The 25,116-nt window shown below is 41.1% G+C and overlaps 1 protein-coding gene across 1 annotated transcript in view; it reads right to left on the bottom strand.

The window, feature by feature from the left end:
- The window catches only part of CCDC88A (coiled-coil domain containing 88A), a 63,989-nt gene that overhangs the window by 6,967 nt on the left and 31,906 nt on the right, over positions 1-25,116 (bottom strand). Inside the window, 16 exon segments of the mRNA XM_036380879.2 lie at positions 510-593; positions 5,321-5,535; positions 5,731-5,823; positions 6,494-6,639; positions 7,002-7,188; positions 7,697-7,840; positions 8,622-8,899; positions 11,935-12,096; positions 12,599-12,775; positions 13,362-13,500; positions 16,323-16,450; positions 16,927-17,997; positions 20,604-20,741; positions 22,110-22,294; positions 22,894-23,038; positions 23,526-23,672. Coding sequence (XP_036236772.1) covers positions 510-593; positions 5,321-5,535; positions 5,731-5,823; positions 6,494-6,639; positions 7,002-7,188; positions 7,697-7,840; positions 8,622-8,899; positions 11,935-12,096; positions 12,599-12,775; positions 13,362-13,500; positions 16,323-16,450; positions 16,927-17,997; positions 20,604-20,741; positions 22,110-22,294; positions 22,894-23,038; positions 23,526-23,672 — 3,439 coding nt within the window.

The raw sequence follows: 25,116 nt of genomic DNA, 5'->3' as shown, positions 1-25,116 counted from the left end.
GATGAACGCTCGCAGAGTGACAGACCACCAGAGAGCCTTGCACAATCTCCTACACTTGCTTTAAACAAAAAAAAAAAAAAAAAAAATTACAGTGACTTCTGAACAAAAGGCTTATGAAACGTGTCATTTCAAAGTATTTCCGTTAACACAGTGCACTGTAAATTCATATACACATGGGGCCATGTGTATATAGACAGCTATGTATACAAATATATGCAGTCACAAGGCACTGAATAGATTATATGCATGTGCATGGCAACGTGTGTGTGCACAGCTGCACAGACATAAAGTATTCAGTGCCAAAGTTCTTTTTCTTTAAAAAAAAAAAAGGGGGGGTGGGGGAGAAAAAGTAAAAAGAAAAAAGCTCCAGCTCCTTGTACTGTAGCAGGACTTGCACATCGCAAAAGAGGAGGAAAAATAGAGCGCAGTCCAGGGAGAGGTTAGTGAAAAATTAGTAACGGAAGCCAGTGTAGCCATTGAGAAGAAGCTGAACTGTCATAAAGTCTTACACATGGAGCGACGGTAGAAGGCCTTCATTTTGTCTTTTTCCTTCGGTCTGTTCCTCAAAAAGGGCAGTCTTTTCAGTGCACCCACTTTTATGTCATAGCATGAGGAAAAACGGAAACAGGGAAATGAAAGAAAAAAAGGGAGAAGAACAGATGGAAGTTAAATGTTGAAACTAAGGAGAGAAATGAATGTCTGAGTTTAAGCTAGGTATGCTTATGCTAAAAGCTATCATTCTCCTGCTTCTGGGTGATAATGAAATATTGAAAGTACACTGAAACAGGAGAACTTCCATAGATCACTCAGAAATGCACTGAAAATTACAGTGCAGAGGGTAATACAGTTTGAAGCTCTTGAAAAAATAAATGTAACTTCTTTGCAGGTGATTACAGGAATTGACCACTATGTAACTTTTACTGTGAAAAACAGCATTTTTTTTGAACATAAAGAAAAATGTGAAGCAAAAATAGCTGAAAATGAAAGCAACTCTAAGTACAATTTCTATGATAAAATATGTTCACATTGTTATTTTTGGGGGTTAATAACTTCTGTAATGCTTTGCCTGCAAATCTAAGAGGACACAGTCTATTATCAGTCTTCAGTTCTTCCATTCTGTGCTCAGTAATAACTTTGGTCATCTACTGTCTCATAGAAAACCTGCAAGGGCCTTCTCATCAATATAATTCGTGGGCATTATTTTGGTAAAATACTAAAATCAATCTGCTTCAAATGTGCAAGTATTTTAGCTGAAAAAAACACCAAAGGAAAAAAAAAAACCAAAACAGCAAAAGAAAATCCAAATGTGAGTGTTGCTGTAACGTTTTGGGAGGGCCCAAGGAAAATCGAGTTAAATTCTACCAGGAGAATTACAGAGTTAAAATTACAAACAGTATTAAAAGAGGGAGGAGGGGGAAGTCACGAGTTAATCTTGTCCTTGGAGTCAGGAACTCTGCATTAGGAACTGCTGACCTGCCTGGGGTAAGTCTGGGCGCTGATGCCAGGCACAGGAGCCACCATGGAAAGATCCAGAAGGGGACAGGGGATGGAATTCCCCAGAGTGGTGATTTCTGCAGAGATGGCAGCAGCTCTGGTTTGTGCAGAGGTCTGTCAGACCCTGCTCTGCCTGCTTTGCCTCTGCAGCCCCTTTTGGGAGGTGTGCCCTGCTCCCCCAGCCTGGCACACAGCAGTTCTGTGTACAGAGCAGTGCATATATATCATAGATACCATTTACAAGTGCACATGAGCTACCCTGGCAGGGAAATATTCCCTATTCCTGCCTCTCCATCAGCTCTTCCCATGCCTGCACCCACAGGAACAGGTTCCCAAACCAATCCAACCACAGAGGTCATTCTGCTCTATCTCTACTCTTTGTCATCAAGGCAACACAGGAGAAAAAAAACTTCCTCTGTAACTTCTGTCAGCCTTTACAGACAAAATAACTCATCCCTCTGTGATCCTTTATGAAAGATAACTGACTCCTCTTCACTAAAAACTCCTTAATCTTATGAAAAAGTAACCAGAGGATGCTCAAGGACTGTTTGAGTCATCTGTCCTTCCTGTCCATTAACACAGATCCCCTGCAATAGGGCTGATTTATGGCTCTCAGCAACTGTGCCCTCCAGGAAACTCCCCTGCAACCACTGATGTCCTGCAAACCCTGCATCAAAAAGGCAAAATGCTTGGAAGGGAAACTGTGTCAGTAATATCTGCACAGAATTCACCTCAGAAAATGTCCTGGAATAGTAATTCTAATAAGTAATCCTGGGATGGCAGAGCTACAGCAAAAATCAACTGCTTTTTTCTTTTCAGTATCCCATCAATACTTTCTTGCTTTCTGACCTGAGAATGAATGATGATGATTGCAGAATTCCTCAAGTGAGCAGGAGACGTTCCATTTTGTAACTCTCCTGCTTGCCTGAGATCCTCTGGGGAATTCTGTATTAAAATCCTGACATGTTTTTGTTCATGCACAGAAGAATTTATGAGGCAGAAATCTTCAAAAGGCCTCGGTTTTGGGAGCCCAGAACACTCCTTTTATTCCCTCTGTGACACAGCAGACCTGCTACTGGTGTTCTAGTAGAGAGGAGAGTTTACTAACAGCCCTGACTCCTTGGGAACTTGTTCATTTCCTGAAATGGCTAAAGTGGAAGCCAGCAAAGGATATCTGTATTTCTCCACAGAAAACTAAAATCCCCTCTGCCTGCCTTGGGTTTTGTCTGGAAAAGCTCAGAATGGCCCAGTCCAGAGGAAAAGCCCTGCACAGAGCAGGTGTCAGGTCCATGGCACTCACCTGATCCTGAGGGTGATCAATGATAATTTGTGGGCAGTACCTGGGAACAAGGAGGCATGGAAAGCCAAGGTGAAACCCTGCAGTCAGGAGCACACACCCTTCCTGCAGGATTAACCTGTGCTGGGACAGCAAAAGCCCTCCAGACATCCCCTCCTTCCCACAGGGATCAGACACAGGCTGTGGCCACGCCGTGAGACCTCAGGTGGTGTTCTCTGAGAACAGGGTAACCTGATTTTTGTGCCAAGATCACCTTTCCCAGGGAGATAACAGCTCACCTGGAAACATTTGCATGAGAAAGTGGCCTGTGTTGGAAAAACACAATCTCCATCACCACCCACAAAAGAGGAAAAACTACAGATGTCACACACAGCAAACACTTTTGAAATCAGTATCTCTGACAGGGAATGGGGGGTGTGTGAGCCCTGTGGATCCTGGAGATCTCTGTGTCAGATACTCATTCCTCCAGCTCAGAACATTGCTGGTTTGTGCCAGGGAAGGTGAGCTGCCTTCTCCTGCCTCCTCAAGGACACTCAGGACATTTCACCTCACTGGAACCAGCTCCTTGCCAGCTGCTGGAGGTCAGGGTGGCACAGAACTCTTCAGAGCCAGAGCTGCCTTCAGCCAGCACCTGAGCACTGGCACAGACAGGCTGCACTCACTGTTTGCTCCCTGCTGTAGCTCCTTCAGTGGAAGCTGCTACTGCCAAACTGCTTCCCATGGAAAAGAAAGGACCCAAATCCTGGGATTTAGGACTTACAGTCACTCTAGGAGCAGAAGAAGAAGACTGCAAAATGTGCACCATCACCAGCACTCGTCACACTGAGATATTCTCTCTGCTTTGTGAGGCACAAATTGTCTCAGATCTCTGCCTCAGAGCTGAGCTGGCACAAAATGCATCCGAATTCTCTCCAAAACTCTGGTTTCCATGGCGACATGTGTAATGGAGGAAGGTCAGGATCCGGAATTAGATCAGCCCTTCCAGTTTGTGGATAAATACACTGGGATTAAGGGAAACATGAGCAAGGTCCATGGAGTAGAAAATTAATGAGGTCTGAACAGCTTCAAACCTCTTTTGAGGCTCAGCCACCGCAAGTGCAGCCGTGGCTCCCCAGGAGGGTAACTGCACACTACAAGGTCCCAAGAATCATGCAAAGAAAACTGTCACAGAAAAGCCCTTCCAGAACATGACATTGCTGACACAGATGCAGATGGGCTGAACCACAGCGTGCACACTCCCAGCTCCCCCTGACACACATCCAGGACAGCTCCAGTCACTCCCCAGTTCCACACCACTCACGGTTTGGATGTAAAAGCAACAGTTGCTTTTTAAAAAAGTTTAAAAGTACCTGGTTTGATGCTTACACTGAAAAAGGCTGATCTCCCCAAAGGGGCAAGTTAGTAACAAAAGTGCTAAAATGTACCCTTGAACTATATTTTCTTCGGTTATTAAAAAATACAGATCTGATTTTAACTTTTCCTGAAATAGCATTTTTTGGGATGTTTTTAACTTTGACTAAGCTTCTGCAAGAAGCACAGAAGAAAAAAAAAAACCACATCATAATGGCTGTAATAATTCACAGCTGGCACTAACCCCAGACCTGCTGTCTTTTGAAACCCAATACATTAAATTTAAAAGTAGTAGTGCAAACATTGGAAGTGACTGTTAATGCACATGGATTCTGATGCTTTTACATGCACAGCCAAAATGCTTTTGGTGCATAGCTATTAAGCAGAACCATTACATCCTGATAACTTGGCTGTAACTACCTCTCAAGTTGTGAGAAACTGGGCAGTTTATGATTCATGCCAAAAGTGAAGAACAAAAGACACAGATAATAAATAATAATAAACAGAATCTGGCCTTATAGATCCTAATGGGGGCACCCTAATGGGATGGCTATCAAATCTTTCAAGGTCAGCAAATCTGGAATATTCCATCTAATCACACTTCTGTAGGTCCTCATTCTCCCTCTCAACCACTTCACTCCAATTTCAGGATCAGTAACAATTCCTGTATTTTTAACAGGCTGTGTTTCTACAGTAACACTTCCTGTCGCATGTCCAAATTTCATCGTTGGTTTTGTGAGATGCTGGGGGAACACCTTCAGACAGAAGGTGTTTTTAGCAACTCAAGGATGTTAGCACAGCCACAGCTTGGAAAACACTTCCAAGACAAGGGGAAAGAGTCATGCTGGGACAAGAGGGAGAAACAAAAAGGGCCCTTGTGGTGACACTTGACATTCTATCCCAATTCCTGCTCACCTGACCCAGTACCAGCGCCTGCTTCATCTTACCCAGGCACTGTGAGTGTATTTTAACACTTGAATTTTGAGATACAGAAATGCTCAAAACTAGCTCTGCTCAAACACTTCAGGGAGTTTGCAAGAAGTTCTGCCCTTAATAAATTAATCCAGGCTTCATTCCTACAGACTTAGAAACGATCTTTACAAATCCTCCACAACACGCAGTCGTTTCCAACATTTAGCCAAGGTTTATTCAGGGAACGAAGCGGTTTGCAGTACTCACTGCTACTCTTTTTGGTGCCCAGGGTCTGCCCATCCTCCAGGGAGTTGGAGCCCACGGAGGAGCTGTCCTGGCTGTCCTGGTGGGGCAGCTGCAGGAATCCCTCGCTGGACTCGGAGCGCGTGGGCGTCAGCGTCGCCGACTTGAGGCGCTCGCGGTTCCCGTCCTTCTTGGACTTGATCAGCTTCCTCATCTTCAGGGTGATCCAGTTGCCCCTTCTGTCATCAAAACCACAGCACATTCACTGCATTTACAACACATTGCTTAGGCCTGCAGAGCCAACTGGTTTTTATGCAAGGCAGACGTGATTCTGCTCCCACAATTGTAATGGAATCTCCATTTTCAGCGGGAACGGAACAGGCCTGCCGTGCTTTAGAGCTGGTTTATTTTACATCATGTTTGTTCACCAGTACCTTCTTGGTGGGGATGGCTCATAAAATTTATACTGATCCATGATCTTCTCCTCCAGCTTCTCCTTCTGCCGCCTCAATTCGTTTAGTTTGTCACTGCAAACAGAAATTAATGACAATTTATGCTTCAAAAACGTACACAGGATGCGTGGGCAGCACATTCCTCAGGGAATCTGTTATCTGACAATTGTCACCTTCTGTGAGGAATTCATACATAACCCTTGGTTCTTATTGAAAAAGCAAGAGATACAGCAAACAATCACCCTTAGGCTTAACTTCATGATATAAAATGGAATAAAATTCCATTTGCCTTTTTCACATATTCCTCCTTTTCATATAAAGTGCTCTATCATTTAGATAAGAGGAGAGAAAAAGTGCTTGAGTCCACTAAAGAAGAACTTAGATTACAAATCTACAAATTAATCTACAATGTATATAGACTCAAGTATGAAGATTATCAATCTACAAATACAGTGTTTACAAATCTAAACTTTGCCAGTAGTAGAATGAGGAATAAATATCAGTTTTATTCCTTATTTGCATCATCAGTAATGAACACAATTGCACTGATCCTTTAGAACTACAAATATGTTGATATTTTGAGTTATCTGTTTTATATTTATCATTGAGATTCTTATTTTAAAGAGAAACATTTCAGAAGTAGCACGTGTCTTAAATTCTATATTTAACAGAAGCTTTTTTAGAAAAATGCAGGTATTGGTGTCACTGCCCTAATCCCTGTGACTTCCTTGTTTTCACAACTCACATGTACTGCCTTTGCTCTACATGGAACAGATCCTTGCTTTCCATGTTCTGCTCCAGTAATGTTCTGTTCTGCAGCATTAAGGTCTGGATTTGATCCAGCAGGTGTCTGTTTTCCTCCTCCAGGTTTCCTTTCAGTTGGCTGAGCAGCTGTTTCAACAGAGGAAATTGCCCATGCATTTATATGTGAGTGTATTTTACACACAGATAATGAGATTATCAAGTAAATTTAGGTCTACACAGGGGTTCTTAAATCAAACTCAAAATGAAATCATGAATCAACTGATAAAAGCCTCTTTGATGCCTTAAATAATTTAAACCAGTTTCCCTAATATGAGCCTGAGATTGTGTATTGCCTGTACAGCAGACAAATTAATTAGTCTTTGGATCCACTTCATTATCTATAAATGACTGATACTCCAGCACTTCATATGATTTTATGAACCCATAAATACAGTTATAAAAATATTCCAGTGATTCCAGCCATTACAAGCAGCAGAATTCCCACATACCTCACACTGGTTATTTAGCTTTGTTGATGTAATATCCAGTTGCTGGTACTGTTCTTTGAGTTTGGAAAACTCAGCTTCCAACCGTGTTTGCTCCAGTTTGGAATTGTTCAACAATGTTTTCAGATTCTTGTGGTCAGTCTGTAGCACTTCATTCTCCCTCAGGAGCTGAGTGTACGTGTGAGTGAGCCTGGGATGCAAAGACACTATCAAAGAATGCTGGAAATGAATTTGTTACCCACACTCCCTCTGAAGCATGACATTTCCAACTACTCCATAAAATAGACACACAAATTCCTCACTGTCACATACTGTAAGGTATCCCAGCCTGATTTTCCTAGGAATGTGTTCTGCCTTTGAGCCAAGCACTGTTCTCTGTACATTTAAATACAAAGCAGCATCTCTATGTCACAACTTGTTTTAAGATGCCACTTTTCAGAATAAAAGAATCTTACAAACAGCCAACACAAAACAGGAATGGCCCAAACTCTGGCAATCACGGAGGTTACACATTTCCTGGGCTCCCTTTGTCCCTCCTGGGCCCTGCCATGCCCCTTTGTCCCACACATCCCCTCAGGATATAATGATTATTTTTGTGGGATCATGAATATTTGGAATAGCAGCGTCAGGTGTCAAAGAAATGTGAAGAACACACCACTTGTTTAGGCTGTGTGCTCAGGTGCCAGAATTCTCTTTACCTTTCATTTTCATCCCGAAGTTTTTTATATTCTGCTGCCACAGTTTCATGTTTCTCACTTTGCTGCAGCATTTTGTCCTGCTCTGTCTTGAGAACCTTCTCCAGCTCTTCCAGCTGCACTTTCTGTTTCAGCAACTGATTGTACCTGCAAAGACAATACAACTGGTGGTACCTGCAAAGACAATTCCTTTTGTGGAATGATCAAAAAAAAAGGGATTTTGATGAAATGGCCTCTGTTAAAGTAATAATCTAGTGATTGAGTGATTTTATTCATTCTATAATTTTATCAGACAACTGTGGAAGCCCAGGGGACTGGGAATATTTCTCTGTCTGCTCTGGGGTGCCCTGACCCCCAGGGGAGCACTGACTCTGACCCTCATTCATGGAGAAAGTTTCCCAGACTTCAAGATAGACTGGAATCCACAAAAGTGTGAAATAGATTATAGAGAGTAGAGTAGGTGTATCACTTGGTGAGAAATTGAGGTTTTGGGATTTTTAGTATGTTGTGGATGGAAGCAAGATGGAGGGCACAGGGTGTCATCCTGGGTTTCTTCTTCCTCCTTCTTCATGGGTTTGGGTGACATTTTGTAATTGGGCAGAAAAGTCTGCATTGTGCACTCTGTGGGATCAGTTATTGGGTTAAGAGTGAAAATAATCTAGTGTCAGCTCTTAATTGGATAGTTCAGTCTTAAAAGGCCTTGTAACAAGAGACTGTTGGCCACTTTGTGCCCTCTAATGAAAAGTTGCAGAACTCACAGCAGTGAGATAAGAAATTTTGTTTTACTGATAAGAAATAATAAACACCTGAGTCTGAACATGAATTACTGCCTCAAGTGCCTTCAATGCACACCCAGAGAAACCAACAAGTGATGCCCCTACAGAGAGCCATTCCTATGAATGGCAGCGTGCTTCTCCTGAGTACTCACCTATCCTCCAAGTCCTTGTGCTCCACCTCCAGGTTCTTGTGGGCAGCCTTGAGGCTGCCGTGCTTGGCGATCAGGGACTCGTACTCGGCGGCCTGGCGCTCGTGCAGCTGCTCCAGGCGCTCGTGGTCCTTGAGCAGCGCCTCGTAGAGCCCCTTCAGGTCCTCGCGCTCCTTCAGCACCGCCTCGTTCTCGTTCTCCAGGGCCGACTGCTGGATCAGCAGCTGCGCGTTCTGGTTCATCAGCGACGTGCTCTGCGAGTTCAGCGTGGAGTTCTCAACCTGCAGCCACAAACGGGGAGCGCTCGCAGTTATTCCATCCCCCACCTCCCAAAGACTTCTCGGGTTTAACCCTTCTCGACCTTCTGGCTGTTCCACTGGCAACTGGTGTACTGGTAGGGAATGCCCTGATGAAGGCAGGAATGATGCGTCTGACTCCACGTTCTCAGAAGGATACATATGAGATATATATATATATATATATATATATATATATATATATATATATTTATTTATTTATTTAAATATATATATATATTTAAATATATATATAAATATATATATAAATATATATAATATATATTATTATCATACTATATTATCATATTATAATAATGTTACAATATAAATAATATTAACATATTATATTGATATTATATAATATTATATTCCATTATTATAGTATATTATTCTAATAACACCACAATATTAATAATATTAATATGTTATATTAATATTATAATATATAATATTATTATTATATTATTATATTATATTAAAGAATATTATATTATACTAAAGAATACAGAAAAGCTACTTAGTGAATGCTAAAAAGATAATAATGAAAACTTGTGACTTTCTCCAGAGTCCTGACACAGCTTGGCCCTGATTGGCCAAAGAGTGAAAACAACTCACAGCAGAATCAATGGAACAATCACCTGTGGGTAAACAATCTCCAAACACATTCCACATGTGAGCACAACACAGGAGAAGCAAATGAGATAAGAATTGTTTTCCTTTTCTCCGAGGTTTCTCAGCTTCCCAGGAGAAAAATCCTGGGTGAAGGGATTTTTTCAGAGAATGTGAATGCCACAGATAACCTTTTCTTACATCCCAGGAGACAGCTCCAATTCAAAATGTTCCAAGAGTATTTCTTAGCAGAAAGCACTGAAGCATGTGATTGAATTCACTGGGATGGATCAAGTTATTATTTACCTTTCAACATCTGTTAAAATGTTATCTTGCTGACAGAGCTGTTTTCCCCTAGCACCGAGATCCCTTAGAGAAATGGATCACCAGTGATCCTGATAAAAGCCAAATCTGTGCCATGACTGAAATAAAATGGACTTTCACTCAGGCATGGAGATTTATTTTTTAAAAAATTCTGTCACCATGATATCTTCATGGTATCCACACATTCCTTCACAATGAGAGTTCCAACAGGAACATCCATTTAACAGAGAGAGGGAGATAAATAACAGCACCTGGGAGGAACTCCCCATGTTCTGTTCTGTGCTCTTTTGTGGAACAGCACCAGTTCTCCAACCACTGTCCCAGAACAGTATTCATGTGTATTAATACACTAAAGCCTTCAACCTTAAACAGTTTTTAAAAGCCCCTATCAACCAACAACTTCACTTCTTGTGTCTCTGGAGAAATCCTTGGATATCTTAAAGAACTGGTGCTTGTCACTTGACCTGTACCAGCTTCGTTCTCTTTCCTGTTCAAGAGATGAAAACCACAAACTACTGAGCCCTCTAATACCCTCGGGGTATCTATTAAGGAAAAAAAAATTCCATCTCTCACTCCAGTTCCTGCTGTTACCAGGGAACAAATCCCTTCCTGCTGCAACTGCAGGGTTCTTTGTTACAGATGAGAAAGCTGAATCTTTCACTGGAAATGAAGTCATGTCTGATGGCATGGGTGTGCTGGGAAACTTCCCAGGCTGAAGGCTGAGCTTGGTTAGGTCAGAATTCCCAGTCACAGACTGGGAATTCTTGCAGACATCCTTTCCCTTGGCTGCTCCTTATGGGTATCAGCAGGAAGAGAAGAATTAACTGCTGAGGAACAATTTTGGCACAGTCCAGGTAAAGCAGCTCAGTCTGCACTTCAGATTTAGCCAACAGTTCATCACTTTGATTTTCCTGAACATATTTCAGCTTCCACTTGGATTTGCAGTTCATAGAGAATTGTTTTGCCAGAGGAGAGGCCTGTGCTGCTGGGCATGAGGCAAAAAAGGAACTGTACAGATATTCCTGGGGTTTGGTGATGAAGGGAACTACAAAGCCCTCAGAGAGCTCTGAATCCCAGCAATCCCCTCTCAACTGGTTTAATGGGACACTTCCATGTCACATCCACTGGTTTTAACAACCAGAGCTGGCACAGGGTGTGCACCAATGGCCTGTTTGACTGCAGTGCTGGGCACTAATGACATTTAGTCATGGGACAACCACGTTCTGCTTGCCCGGAGGAGACTCCAGGCATCCACCAAAAGCATCATGTGTTCCATTTCAACAGTCCTTGACATCTTGATTTCCATCAGCCCTCCATCCTTTCTGACACTCTTTATTATTCCTGCTGCTTTGTGGGGTTTTCATCCCCTCATGAGGTAGTTTTGATTCTTAGATCACCAAAAGCATTGAATTGATTAACAAGAATATTTAATGTTTAAAGAAAGAAGATACATATTTAATAACCCTATTAAACTATAAGGCCAGCATCTGAATTTTGGCCAGAAGAACTGCAAGACTCTGGGGACAACCATTTTTATAATTTCCATGGTCCCACATTATCTTTTTTACTGCCTTGCAATTATCTAAATTCAGGTCTTCACATATTTATGTAGCCTTCCATTTTTAAAAACTTTTTTTTAAAATCTTCTGTATTGAAGTATCTTTATTTTCCTCTTAGGTATGGCCTTACTTTGGGGTTTTTCTGATATTTATAAAAATACATAAAATTTATCAGAATATGGTTGAACATGCTACTTCCCTGATCTAATTTATATGTATAAATACAATAAAATCTCAAGGAATCTTGGAAGATTGAGTAAGAGAATCTACTCTACTTCTAAGTATAAAGTCAAGATTTTACACTGGACAAAGAATTCAAACAGATTTCTAAAAATGTAGTTATTCATCAGCAAACAAACAATTTTTGACTGCAGAGTGCAGATTATTCTCACATCACCTTCTTTCCCATGTCTCTGCAGGAAGCCAAACGTGATTTCAAAGCTAACCATAACAACACATTTTAAGTTTTCCTTTGAGGAAAAAAAACCTTTCATTTATTTTGAAATCAAACTAAGGCAGCATTACCTGCAGCTTGGCATTCTGAGTTTGCAGAGTTGTGTTTTGCTCCTGCAGGGACACAGTCTGTCTCTGCAGGGCCAGGATCTGGGCCTGCAGGTTGTTGTTCTGCGTCTCGAGCTGCTTGAGCTGCGTTTTCAGCGCCTGCTTCTCCGCCTGCAGCGTCGCGTTCTGGGGGTGAAAACCACACAAAACCCCAGCTCCCAGCTGCTCCAGGAACCCCCCAAGGTACAACAGAAGCGTTCTCCAGAACACAGAGAGCAGCAGGACCATGCAGAGATTTACAGGGTGGGATAAAACTGCAGAACAAAGGCACTTTGGGGGATTTATCGCTGGAAAAACAGGGAACAGATGTTGCACCTATGGAGGAACAGGAGAGGAACCTCCAGCACTGGTGTAAATAGGGATTATATAACAGAGATTGGAGAGAGAGCTGTGCATGCCAAAGGGCAAATTCAGGTTTTCACATTTCCTTTTAAAATGCCTGTCAAGTGCTTTATGGCATCCCACAGAGCAGAATCCAGCTGCTACACACACTGCATTTAATTGAGATTCTGCTTGGGATGGAAACAAGGTGATAAATTAAAGTGTCTTCACAGCACTCTCATTTGCATTACTGGAACAGCTTACCACAAATGATTACCATCAGAACCATATTTAAAACACATCTTACATTCCTTTCCACCTCGATTAATCTATCTTTAACTTTCAGCAATTCTCTAGTAGTCTCCTGATTTTCTTTCTCCCACTTATTGACAGACTGATTTCCTTCTCCACTTCTTGGAGGAGAGTTCTGAACCATCCTTTCCTCTTCTTGTCTCTGCTTGAGAGCTTCATAGTTCTTCTTCACCTGGAATTATTTAGGACAGCTTCGGTTAGGTTTACAATTTTCCATTTTGTACATCCAAATTTATTACTTTATTACCTGACCATGATCCTTCTCAAAGAACAGGAAGTGCTGTTACTGCATTTGTAAATTTGGTTTTTGTACATGTTTGGGGGGGGGGAGATGATGTACAAATTATTTATGGATATGGACAGTCTAACCCAAACAAACAGCAGACCTCTATTTTGTATTTTATTTCAGTGTTTTTAACTGTACCCCCCAACTTTTATACAAAAATTCTACAACCAAGGTGATTTAATTTCTTTTTTTAACCAGTCTACTCAGGCTGCTCAAGGCAGGCCAGAAAATGTAACTGGAAATGACATCCCAAATCAAATCAACTCCAGGTTATTTATCCAGCTGACATTTTCATGGCCAGTGAATAAGCTCAACAACTTCTCATGTGATTTCAACACAGTCTTTAAAAGCATTCACACCTTTGTCCTGCTTTCTATGACCTGAATGATGCCCATTTTTTGCTGTCTTACCCAAAAAGTGTAGGAATAACACCAGCTCATTTAATATTACAGAAAAATGCCCTTTTCCTTACTGTTTTCAGCTCCTGACGCAGCTGCTGGTTTAGATTTGTTGATTCTTCCAAACGAGCCTCCAAAGCAGCAATTTTTTCTTCTTTTATTTCCAGGGACTTCTTGAGAGTTGATTCTAATTTGGACTCCAAAAGCTTGTACCTACTGGCCAACAACAAAAAAAGAGTCTGTGTTTTAAATAATTATTGGAGGTATTTACATTCTAAAATGGTCTAGAAAAGACTCAAAGCTACATTCCAAAATCCCTGAGCGCTGTGGTCAAAAGTATGAAGACACCTCAGCATCCACAGCAAGTTCTATGTCAAAAATAACCAGAAGATAGTTGTCAAAACCATTTTTGACTCCTCCTTTCTTTTAAAAGGTGTGAGACCCAGAAAAAGCCCCAGTGAGGCACACCAGGGGGGCGCTGGGTCTCTCTGCACCATTAGAGAGTGGTGCCTGCACTCCTCCTGGCTCCGCTCCAGCCAATCCAGCGGGGACCTGAACTCAATTAGGATGTGAAGTATTTGGAGAGCAAGATTTTCATCAGTTCCCATTTCCTGCAGCTCCAAAGGGGAGGCCAGGGAAGGAGATGGAGCACAGCCCTGTGCAGGTGCACACTTGTTTGGTGCATCAATGTGCAAATTGCTCACTCAGCCCAGCTGCTGGTATTTTAAGAACTGCTGCCACCCTTGATGTGCAAAGCTTCCATTTTTAACCCCATTCACAATATTGTAGGGCACCTAAAACCCCCCAGAATGTCAGCTGGAGAGAGAAGGGGTCAGATTAAACTGGATTGATTTAGAACTGCACATCCTTTATGGGAAATACCAAAACCCACGCTCATTAATCACTCCTAAGCAGTTCAGTCCCTGTGTGTGGCTCAGAATCTGGAGAACACCCCACTCCTCCCCACAGCTGGAAAAAATAAACCCAACACTGATATTCCCCCTTTCTAATCCTGGCTGCTGAAGGATCCATCAGTTTAGTGAAGGGAGTAAAGTGCAGCAGACTCCTGAATGGACAATGGCATCAGATCCAGTCAGGAACTGGAGCAGAAGACCAATGGGAAGAGAATTAATAAGCAGAAAGCTGTCCAGCAGCATCATGCAGCAGGAGGGGAATCTGAGAATTCCAGATCTGACAACTAATTCCCAAGGATTTATGGAATATAGGCAGCCTGTGACTAGTGGAATATACAGTATTTCACCTTCTTGGGCTGAAGCACGGATTTGGCTACAAGTAATTCCTGCTACTGAAAAATGGCACAGTTCTATAGAAAACAAAGGAGGAAAAATAGTAACAGCAGAGATGCAATACCCACTGACACTTTGAACAATGAAAGATGGTACACATTTTTAAATATGACTGCAGGTTGGGTTATTTTGGATTCAGAGTCAAATCCATAAATCTGTTTGTCCAAGGACAGCAGGCAAGAGAAAATGGAAAACACTTCCAAGTTAACTCACAAAACCTGGCCAGTTTAGACCTCAATAGAAAGACTCTGAGGTGCTACCAAAGATCATTTATTCCTTAAAAAGTACAAGCAGCTCTTTCCCATCAGGAGGAGGAAAATGGTACATTTTTAATTTCCATTACCAGACTGACAGAGGCAGATGAAAAACTACACTGAGAAGTGATTGCATCCATAATGAAGCCAGCTTTTCACAGCCCTGATGGAAGAGCTGGCAATGACTCACCTCTGTATTGTTATGTAAGGAAAGCAATCCAGGTATCTTTGGGATGAAGAAGTTGAGAATATGGAAAAGCAGGATATTTATGGGCAGAGCAAAATTTCAAACCAATCCTAGCTCTCACTTTGAAAACAAACATTGTCCTTTCATGACCCTCCAGCTCCACATGGAGCTTGAGAAGAAGCTCAAGCCAGCAGCAGAGCCCAACCACTTCTAACCTAGAACTTGATTAAATGTTGCTCCATTTGGGCTTCAGCTAAGTTTAAGTTTCACCTCAGGTCAAGACCTGGTGTTTTTTATTGGGTAGATTTACCTAAGGACAGACCAAATGCTTATCAAGTGCTGTATGTGACACAGAAATGCTTAAGTCAGAACAAATCCAACCAGTTCAAGTTCTGAGAACTTGTCCTGAACTCATGTGGGAGCTGAGGAAGGCAGGTGAAAGCCACCAGCAGAAACCACGAGGGGGTAACCCTGTGACAGAGCACTGGGAAAGGGAAGCTGGATTCACACCCCAGGTGCTATTTGGGCTCCTTTGCACACAGAAGGCCCCAGATCAATCTCCATGCTCAGGACAATCAGCTGTAATAACAGATCATGAGAGCAGAACTGCACTGGTAAAACTGCACAGCAAAGCTTGGCTGGAAGCCCACACTGTCTGCTCTGTTCTGTCACCAATTTTCCCTAAATCCCTGCAGGATAAAGCAGAGAAGGAAAATGCAGCAGAGGAGACAGATGAGACAGATGTCAGGGCAGCAGCTGCTTTCCAGTGCAGGTGTGGAGGAGTGATGGAGCCACCACCAAATTCTGGAGACACTCAAGCACTGGGTACTTCCCAGCCAGGCACAGTGGGAATGCAGCTTCTCCTTCAGGATGGAAGAATTAGAAGGAAATGGTTGCAAGGAAAGAGTGAGACAGTTTAAGGTAATCACAATGTTACAAAAAACCATTTGTGTCAGACAGGCAGACAAAAAGGGAAAAAAACCTACTTTGAGCTAATTATCTTTTACTGCTGCTGTTGCTGCTGCTGACTAGAGCATAAAACACTTTAATTATAATTAACTGTATCTCCTGACATCAATGAGTCTCTTAGCAACAAAAAGTGGCAACTCACTGTCACAGTCAGCTGAATGTGAAAGCACACCAACTAATTAATTTCCAAAAATATCAAGTTCCTTTTTGGGTCTATGAGTGTGCCTTAAAAATGTTAAAGAGTATGCACAGAACCAGTCTGCCAAATCACTTTAAGAATAAAAAAAGATCCTAATTTGTCCTTTTTGTCATTCTCACCTGTCATCACTGCTCTGCTCATCGTGCAGGAGACGCTCCTTGTTCAAGCCAATTTTCTCAAGCTCGTGGGCCAGTTTTTCCAGATCATTGTTCATCTGTTGAGTCTTCAATTTCTCATTCACCAAGTCCTTGCACAGAAAAAACTACAGTCAGTATTTACAGCAAAATAAAAATAAAATAAATAATAAAAATTTCAGCAAAATAAAATAATGTAGTCTCAGTTCTAGAGTGCTGAGAGAAGGGTGCTTTATCCCTACATGACTGGAATAATTCAGCTTTAAGTCTCCTTCCAGCTGCCAGCTTTCAGCTGTATCAGACAGCAACTAGAATATGATTTCCCTGTGCTCTCCTCCTTTCCCTTTAAAACTTCCTTTAGAATTTCCCTTTAAATTTGGTCTGGAACATGCCAGTGAAGGGGAAACATTGCAGCAATATGATATTCTTCCTTTCCATGACTGATTATAGAAATTTTGATTATCTAACGCACAAAGGTGTGAATAGTACACAGATTAATGCAGAATAAAACCCCCAAATCAGACCCCCAGATATAATTTCTGTACATTATACACAGTTATGATGGGAATGGAAACTGCTCTGTGTGTACCTCTCTCAAAGTGACCAGGGTTTTCTTATCAATGGTAGCTCTTTTCACCAGTTCCTTGTTCTCCTTTTCCAGCTCTTTCAGGCGCAGACAGGACTCCTTATACACAACTATTTCTTTAAACAGAGATTTATTTTCCCTTTCCAGATTACTGATTTTGACATTATTTTCTTCTAAGGTACTATCTTTAATTTCTGCTTGCTGTCGAAGCCTTTTATTTTCCTTTTCCAGCTGTTTCTTATCCTTTTCCAGTTGAGAACTCTCTTGTTCTAACAACTTATTCTCCTTTTCCAACTGCTCCAGGCGCTTACTGGAGATTTTTAACTCTTCCAAGTTCTTTTGCAGGGTTTGATTTTCAGTCTCTAAATCTTGTAATTCGCTCTCTAATTGCTGAATTTTCTTATTGCTGTTTTCCAGGGCTTTCTGTAGCCTTTGGTTTTCCGTGTCCAGGCCTTGGTAACTGACTTCCAAGCGTTCAGTCTTTTTAAAAGAGGCTTTCATCAGTTCAAGGCTTTTTTTGAGCTGCTCCTTTTCACTCTCCAGCTCCTTATTTTCTAACTGTAACTGTGCCACTTTAATGCTTGTACACTTCAAGGATTCGATTGTCCTCCGTAACTCTAAATTTTCTTCGTCCAGTTGGGAATTCTCCTTTTCTAAGGATTCCAATTGAAAAGTGAGGTTTTTCAGGCTATCCAAGGTTTTTTTCAGCTTTCTGTTCTCTGTCTCCAGGTCAGAGTTCTCTTGTTCTAAGGCCTCAATCTTCTCACAAGTGATTTTTAGGTTGGTGATTTTCTTCTGTAATAACTCATTTTCCTTCTCCAGACGATGCAGCTCGTTCTCTAATTCTTCTGCTCTCTCCCCTTTCTCTTTGTAGTGTTCCAGTTCTTTCCTGACTTGTTTTTTTTCAAATTCCATTTTGTTTAACTTACTGCTGGTTTCTTTGATAGACTCGTGGAGGATTTTATTTTCCTTCTCAATTTCTTTCATTCTTGCCTCAGCACTGATTTGTGAGCGCTGCCTTAGAGAAGCCACAGTTTGATTCAAGTGTTCATTTTCTTGTTCTAAGAGTTTAATCTAATTTGGGCAGAAAAACGGTAAAGTGATAAACAACTTGCCAACAAGGAATTGCTTTCCTATATAAACTAAAAGATACTCATCATATCATATTCACCTTTTATTTTAAGGTAAAGAAAATCTCTTCCTCTGCTATTTTTTATGTGAAGAATCACAAACATTATTTCAAGTTTGACAACAAAGTAAATCTTCAAATCTCTTCCTCTTGAATATTAATAGATGAACATAAACCCAAAACTAATAAAGCACAAATCAAAAGAAAGCTTTACCTACTTCCTAGCAAATTTAACTTTTATTTGTGTTTACCCGTGTTAAATTATTTTTTCTCACACTCTGTGATTTCCAGAGCTGTGTGTCCACAAAGAACAGGACTGCAGCAAGTACTGAGCCACACCTGAGATGGAGGGAGGTGTGGGAGCCACAAAATTCTCTTTATTTCCCTTGGAAAAAGGAGAGGTGATGGGTGGAGATGAGGGAACCCTGATCACATTCAACAATTTGAGAAGAAACACACAAAGTTACACTGATTTTTAAGTTAAAAAGAATCTTTGGATATTCTGTTCCAAACCAGCTCCAGAGAAAGTAAATCATACTGGAATTATTTTCCTAGGAAACATTTCCCAGATCTACCAGATCAAGGATAAAGGCAGAACCTACACCTTAATTTTCAGTATTGACTTTTTAGGTTGCTCCAAATCATTTGGAATTCTTTGGGCATGTAACACCAGACAGCAAAATCCAGCAAAACTGTTTGGATCAATATTTAAATGTACACTAATAACCCAGTGTAAGGGATGTTTCAACAATAAATTGTTTGGGAGAAAAGCAAAAGTGCTGCTTGCAATGAAAAACAGACTGAGAAAATTACAGGCTGTTCTTCCATAGTGAAATCTGAATAGAACTATTAATTACAGATCCACTGCTCTGCTCCCAGCAGTGACAAACTGCTCTGGAATATTCACCAGAAACTCCTTAACAGGTGCCTACAAACACAGCTCTGGAGCACCTGCCATGGCACTGAATTACTGCCCATGAATTCTGCTTCTGGAATCCCAATTCTACAAAAAATCCTGACAAACGCCCCCAGGATTTTGGATGAGATCAAATCAATCTGATCTCATCCAAATAACTCCTACAGTCAACTCCAGTAAGTGTCAGCACAGACTTTTGGAAGAAATATGGAAGTTGCTGTTGACCCATCAGCCCCTAAGGAAATTATTTTTAAGCAGAAATAGTCCCACTGAAATATCAGTCCTAAAACAAGATGTGTATCTTTAAATGAAAGTAAACCTTCCATGCCAAGCTTTTTTTTTCCACCTCCCTCTTTTCTTCCTTCTGGAATTCCATTTACTGATTAATGGCCTTTAAAAATATTCAGCATTTTTGAAAGTATAATATTCTGCATTTCAGAGTGCTGTACTTTATATTAAGCCACATGACCATGTCATTAGGAGATATAAATAGAATTTATAAAAGCTACTGGCAGTTCTAATTCTGAAGGACTCAATTCCTAAATCTGGGAATTCCAGGAGCTTCCAGAGCCCAGAAACTAAACTAAATGGCCATGTCATCAGGAGGTAGAAACAGAATTTATAAAAGCTAACAGCAGTTCTGTAGTTACGATATTTTTTGAAAAATCTTTTCTTTAGGATTTTTCATCCTGAGAAGCTGAGAGGCCTCAGGAACAAACTGTAAGCAATGGTTATCTGCTGCTGTGGAATGCAACAGGTGCATCGGTGATTGGTCTCATGTGGTTGTTTCTAATTAATGGCCAATCACAGTCCAGCTGTCTGGACTGTCTCAGTCAGACACAAACCTTTGTTATCATTCTTTCTTTTTCTATTCTTAGCCAGCCTTCTGCTGAAATCCTTTCTTCTATTCTTTTAGTATAGTTTTAATATAAAATATCATAAAATACTAAATCAAGCCTTCTGAAACATGGAGTCAACACTCTTGTCTCTTCCCTCATCCTCAGACCCCTGTGAACACCATCACACAGTTCTAATTCTGAAGGACTCAATTCCTAAATCTGGGCATTCCAGAACTCTTTTTCCTGGTGGCTGCTCTGCAGACACCTCAGGAGGTGCCAGTGTCCATCAGGCACATCTTTCACAGAGATTCAGATGTCAGGTTTTTGGCAGCCACAAATCAATCCAGGTGCTCAGAGCAGGAACCCCTCCCAGGGCAGGGCAGAATGATGGAGATGGAGCTGGACCTGAGGCTGCTGGAATTCCCATCAATAATACTCCACCATTACTCCAAGCACTGCCAGCTCCTGGGACCTGCTCTCCTCCTCTGGGAGGAGTCTGGCCTCCCTCCAAAGCTCCCAATTTTCTCTCCTGGCTGAGCTACACCCTCCAAGCAGCTCCAGCAGATGCCCACGAAGCCGTGGGAGTGTTACAAAGCTCTGCACCCACCAGGAAAGCCCCAGCCAGAAATGAGTCATGTCTCTCACTGCCTGCAGCTCCCAGCAAAGCTGTTTTCCTGCAGGAGTCCTCCTTTTGGCAAATGCACTGCATTTACAATCCCTTTCTGTCTGTAAAATCCTCCAAAAGGAGACCAGCAGAGCACAAAGCAGCAGTAAAACTTTTGGTTGTGCTACTCACTTGTCGCTCGGAGTTCTCTCGAAGGGCTTCAAGTGTCTTTTCAAGCTGGGCTTTTTCTTTCAGCAAATCTTTACTCTGGTTTTGACTGTTCTGAAGACTTTGTTTCTCTTGGCTAATTTCATTCTCCAGCTCTTCAAGCTGGGAAGAGAAACAAAAGTTTTAAAATGTACTTAAAAATGACAGTCTTAGCTGGGTTGAAGGCACCCGTATAGAAATGAATAAAGAAGCTTAAGGGAAAGAATTAAACAGAATTTTCTAATCCTTAACTGAAACATTAATTTCTTTTGGGAATACGTTTACTCCTGCCAGAATTTTCTCCTGGGTTCAGAACACTGTATCTATAAAGTACTTTAGTGTAAAAAAAAAAAAAAAAAAAAGGGTCAGATTTTCTCAGGCTCTGGATATTTCCTCAAGCACCTTTTTTTTCTCTTAAAATTCCATTTCAGTGAGATTTACACTGCTCCTCCAAGACCCTTTTAACTTAGGAAGGTTGAAGGTTGTTTGATTTTACTTAACTGTTTCAAGAGATAATTAAGATGATTCCTTGGGTATTAAATAGATGAGTTTGTTTTGTCAAGTGTTTCCAACTTGCAGAGAGCAAAGCTATTTAAAATTTAAAATACCCAAGCATGATTTCTCTGCCACATTTAAGTGGTAACAAGTTGACCTGAATGATATTTGTGTGTTTCTATTCCTTTCTTTTGTACCTCTCCCAGCTTTCCTTTGGGCACAGCACAGAGGCTGCTCCAAAAAACAGCAGCTTCTTAGGAATCAGAAAACTTATGGAAGCTTGGAATACAGTAGGGATTTCTTTAATTTTCTTTTTTAAATTATCTCTTAGCCACTCTAAGGATAGTCTTTCACCTGAAATAGCTGCTGAAGTCAAAGCTATTTCAGGAACCTCAGACATTTTCACTCCACTGTAATTAGCCCCAGCTTATTTTTTTTCTAATTTTTATTCTCTATAAATACCACTGACTAAATTATTCTATTTGATACACATAATTTGAGGAGGAAAGTGTTGCAGCTGAGCACAGCTAAACCTGACAAACTCCCCTCCTGAGCTGTTTATCAATTCCCTGACCCACCTTCTCCCTCCCTCAGCTAAAATGAGGACACAGGACCAAGTTTTCAGCTCAGGCTCATCACTCACTCTCCACCACTGCACACACACTTTCTTCTGCTTCATAATTACCAAAATTAATGCTCTCCAGTAATCTAAACCACTTTCCTTACTCATCATATCCCCAATGTATTATTATTTTTTCCCTCACTGGTCTAAGACCTTTCTGAATCAACTGGTCACACTCTCACATAATAAAAAGAGCAAAACTTCTTGGAGGTGGTTTTCTTTTTTACCATAAACTCACACACACTGTAACTCCACTTAGACCCTTGTAATGCCTTACCCAAAATAACAGCAATTCATAAAATGACCCTTTAGGAAGAAAATAGCAGAGAACATGAGGCAGCTCTCACACCATCCAAGCACACTCTGACCTTTACCTTCTTGCTAAGTCTTTGGTTTTCTTTTTCCATTTTCAGAATCCTTGAGCTGCTGCCTTCCACAGAGCCCACTGCACTTTGCAGCTCTTCCACAGTCTTCAGCAAACTTTGGTTTTCCATTTCCAGCTTCAGTAACCTGCTGGATGTCAGCTCATTCACCTCATGGCCCAGTGATTTCTGTGGCACTGCAGGAGAAAAACACCATTATTCAAATAAAAGCTGTCTTATTAGCCAGAATTGTTCAGATTCTGCATTTTTAGAGGATTTAACAGCCTTTGAAGGTCCTTCCAATGCCCTCTTGATGACCAGAGCTGAGTAGGATTAGAAATATTAGAAATTAAAATATGCTCTACTCTCCTGATGTTCCTATTCACAGCACAGATTTGTTTCCCACAGCTCAGGATGTGCCTCCAAATTCCACAAGTGCTTTGCACAGAATCCAGTTTGGATCCCAGCATGTTATACAGAAGAATCCAAATTTGTACCACAGCTCTTCTCCTTAACTTGGAGAACAGCAGAGCCAGAAGATTCATGATCTGCGCTGCAGAGCACACAAGTGTGAATGGCAAATAATGTAATTTCCAGGTATTTATGGGGCTGACACAACTATTTAACTGGACAAGTACCACAAGGACAGGCTTCTCATGTAGGCTGTATCTCAATGGACACATGGGAATCAGCATTTCTCCAGAGGACACCACACTCTGTACTTCAGAAATAAGGACATTTCGTTTCCTAATGCTACCCAGTCTCTGAGATTTCAATTTCAATCACTTATGTTTACCTTCAGAAAGTTCAGTAGTCCTGTTTATCTGCTCCAGCTCCCAGCCAAGATGCAAAGACTCATCCATACTCTGTTTCTGAGCCATTTCCAGGGTCATATTTTCCTCCATGAGCTCCTCAATCTTCTTTCTGTCCATATCACGCTCCTTGAAAATGATTTCACAGGTTAAAAGAGAAGTCTCAATATGTGCAAAGTATTTCATTATCTATACTCTATTGATATCTATATTATATTATCTTTATTATGTTGTCACAGGGAAGGGCAAAGTGCTTTTTCTGGTCTGCCTAGACACTGAGATGGGGAGGAACTGGGAGAAGTTGGGAGAACTTTGAAGGGGACAATAAAAAGAAGATTTCAAAGAACCTCTTCTCCTCATAACCTACAGCAATCACTCCCTACTCTTCCAAAGTTTACTTCTTTCTGAATATTAGGAAGCCAAGTGCATGGGGTAAACTCAATATTTAAGTGACAATTGATTCACATCAAAAAAATCAAACCTATTGCTCTTGAATCTCTGCATTTATCATCACAATCTTTCTCTTCCTTCCCTGCTATTTTCAAGTATTTTATTAAAAACAGGAATTAAATTCAGTGTGTATGAGCTGCCTTTGCCACCCTCCCCTGCCACTCACCATCTCCATGTCATGCAGTTTAGCTTTCAGCTGTAAATTCTCCTTTTCTAACTCGTGCAGTTTATCTGATCGAGCTCGGGTCCCCTCTAACTGATCTTCCAACATTGTCTTGGTTTCTAGCAACACCTGATTGTCTTCCTTTAACTCCTGCAAAAATGGAACAACAACAAATAAATCCCAAACCAGGAGCATTCCCCTGCTCATGCAAACTTTGATACACATCACAACCAGTTTCAGAAACCGAAACTAAAACTGGGAGCTGTAACAGACTTTTTATAAAAAGCACCTTTACAGCAATTCCACATAAATGCAACTTAAGAATTTCTGTGAAAATAGAATTTGACATAAATGAAATACTCCCTAAGCCATTAAACAAATAATCAAATTATAATCAAACCATCAGGATCTCTGTGATTTGGGCTGTGATCTGGAACGATGTACTGCATGCACAGCCCAAAAATAGGTTTATAGGCCACTGGGCCCAAAGTCAGGCCATGATGCTGAAAATGCACCCACAATCTTAAAATACAGCCAGCCACTCTCAAAGGGCCTGAGCAGCTTTGATTTTGGTACATGGAGGATTTTTTTAATAGCATCTGATGAAAGTAATGTGTAAAACACATAATGGGCAGTTTTCCTCGTCATATAAAGACAAAACTTTTCAAACTTTAGCACAGAGCTGCAAAATCTGAAAAAGGATCACATAAATATCCTTCATACTCCTGCCTACACAAATATTAAGTTAACTCATAATTATTATGACACAAACCCAACTAATTAATATTAATCTTTATTGAAGAATGCTTGAAATATCCAATAGTTTACAAGCTATGAAAACACATAAACAATTTGTAGGGGGTTCATTAGTTTAAACATTCTATGAAAATGAAACTTCCACTGTTGTCAAATCCTGTTTACTAATCTGTTTTCCCTTACTGATTTTTATACCATATGGCACTTGCCCATCAAATTTGTCATTTAGAATGATGGCCTGATAAAAAATTCCTGCATGTTGATTTGCCTCCTAAATTACTAATTCATGCCAGAACTCCAAGTTCCCCTTGCCTGGTGTTGGTACATCTTTTTTTAGTGTATTTTGTGCCATTGTCCTGTACTCATGTGAACAGCCCTCCTTTCCTCAACACTTGACTTAGAAAATTGCTTTCCCTTAGGAGACCTACAGAGGAGAAAGGAATGATTAAATTTATAGCATTTTTGGAATTAATTCCTCTGTGAGTTTCTCAATCCATCCTTCACAGAGGTTTCCACTGGCCTTGCTAGCTTAGAGCTCTGGTGAACACTGCTGACTTCCATGCCATTAGACATGGAAACAATTGCCAAAACAATGGAATTTGTCACAAAAACATGACTGCCATCTCACAGAGCAAGATGCTGCAAGCCCTTCTCACATCCCAATGCTTTAATCTCCAAATGCCCTTTGGAAAAGCCCCAGCCAAGAGAAGAACAGAAGAGCAGGCCCAGGAGCTGCAATGCCCCCATGTTCAGCAGCCTAGGATAGGAAATGCCCAGTCATGAACACTGGGCCTTAGAAGCCCCTTTTTCCACCTTTGGAAAGGGCTCATCTCTTTGT

The sequence above is a fragment of the Molothrus ater genome, chromosome 3 (assembly GCF_012460135.2).
Source record: "Molothrus ater isolate BHLD 08-10-18 breed brown headed cowbird chromosome 3, BPBGC_Mater_1.1, whole genome shotgun sequence".
In the NCBI taxonomy this organism is placed as follows: Eukaryota; Metazoa; Chordata; class Aves; order Passeriformes; family Icteridae; genus Molothrus; species Molothrus ater.
Note: the sequence above shows the minus strand (reverse complement) of the source record. Positions and strands in the feature narration are given on the sequence as shown.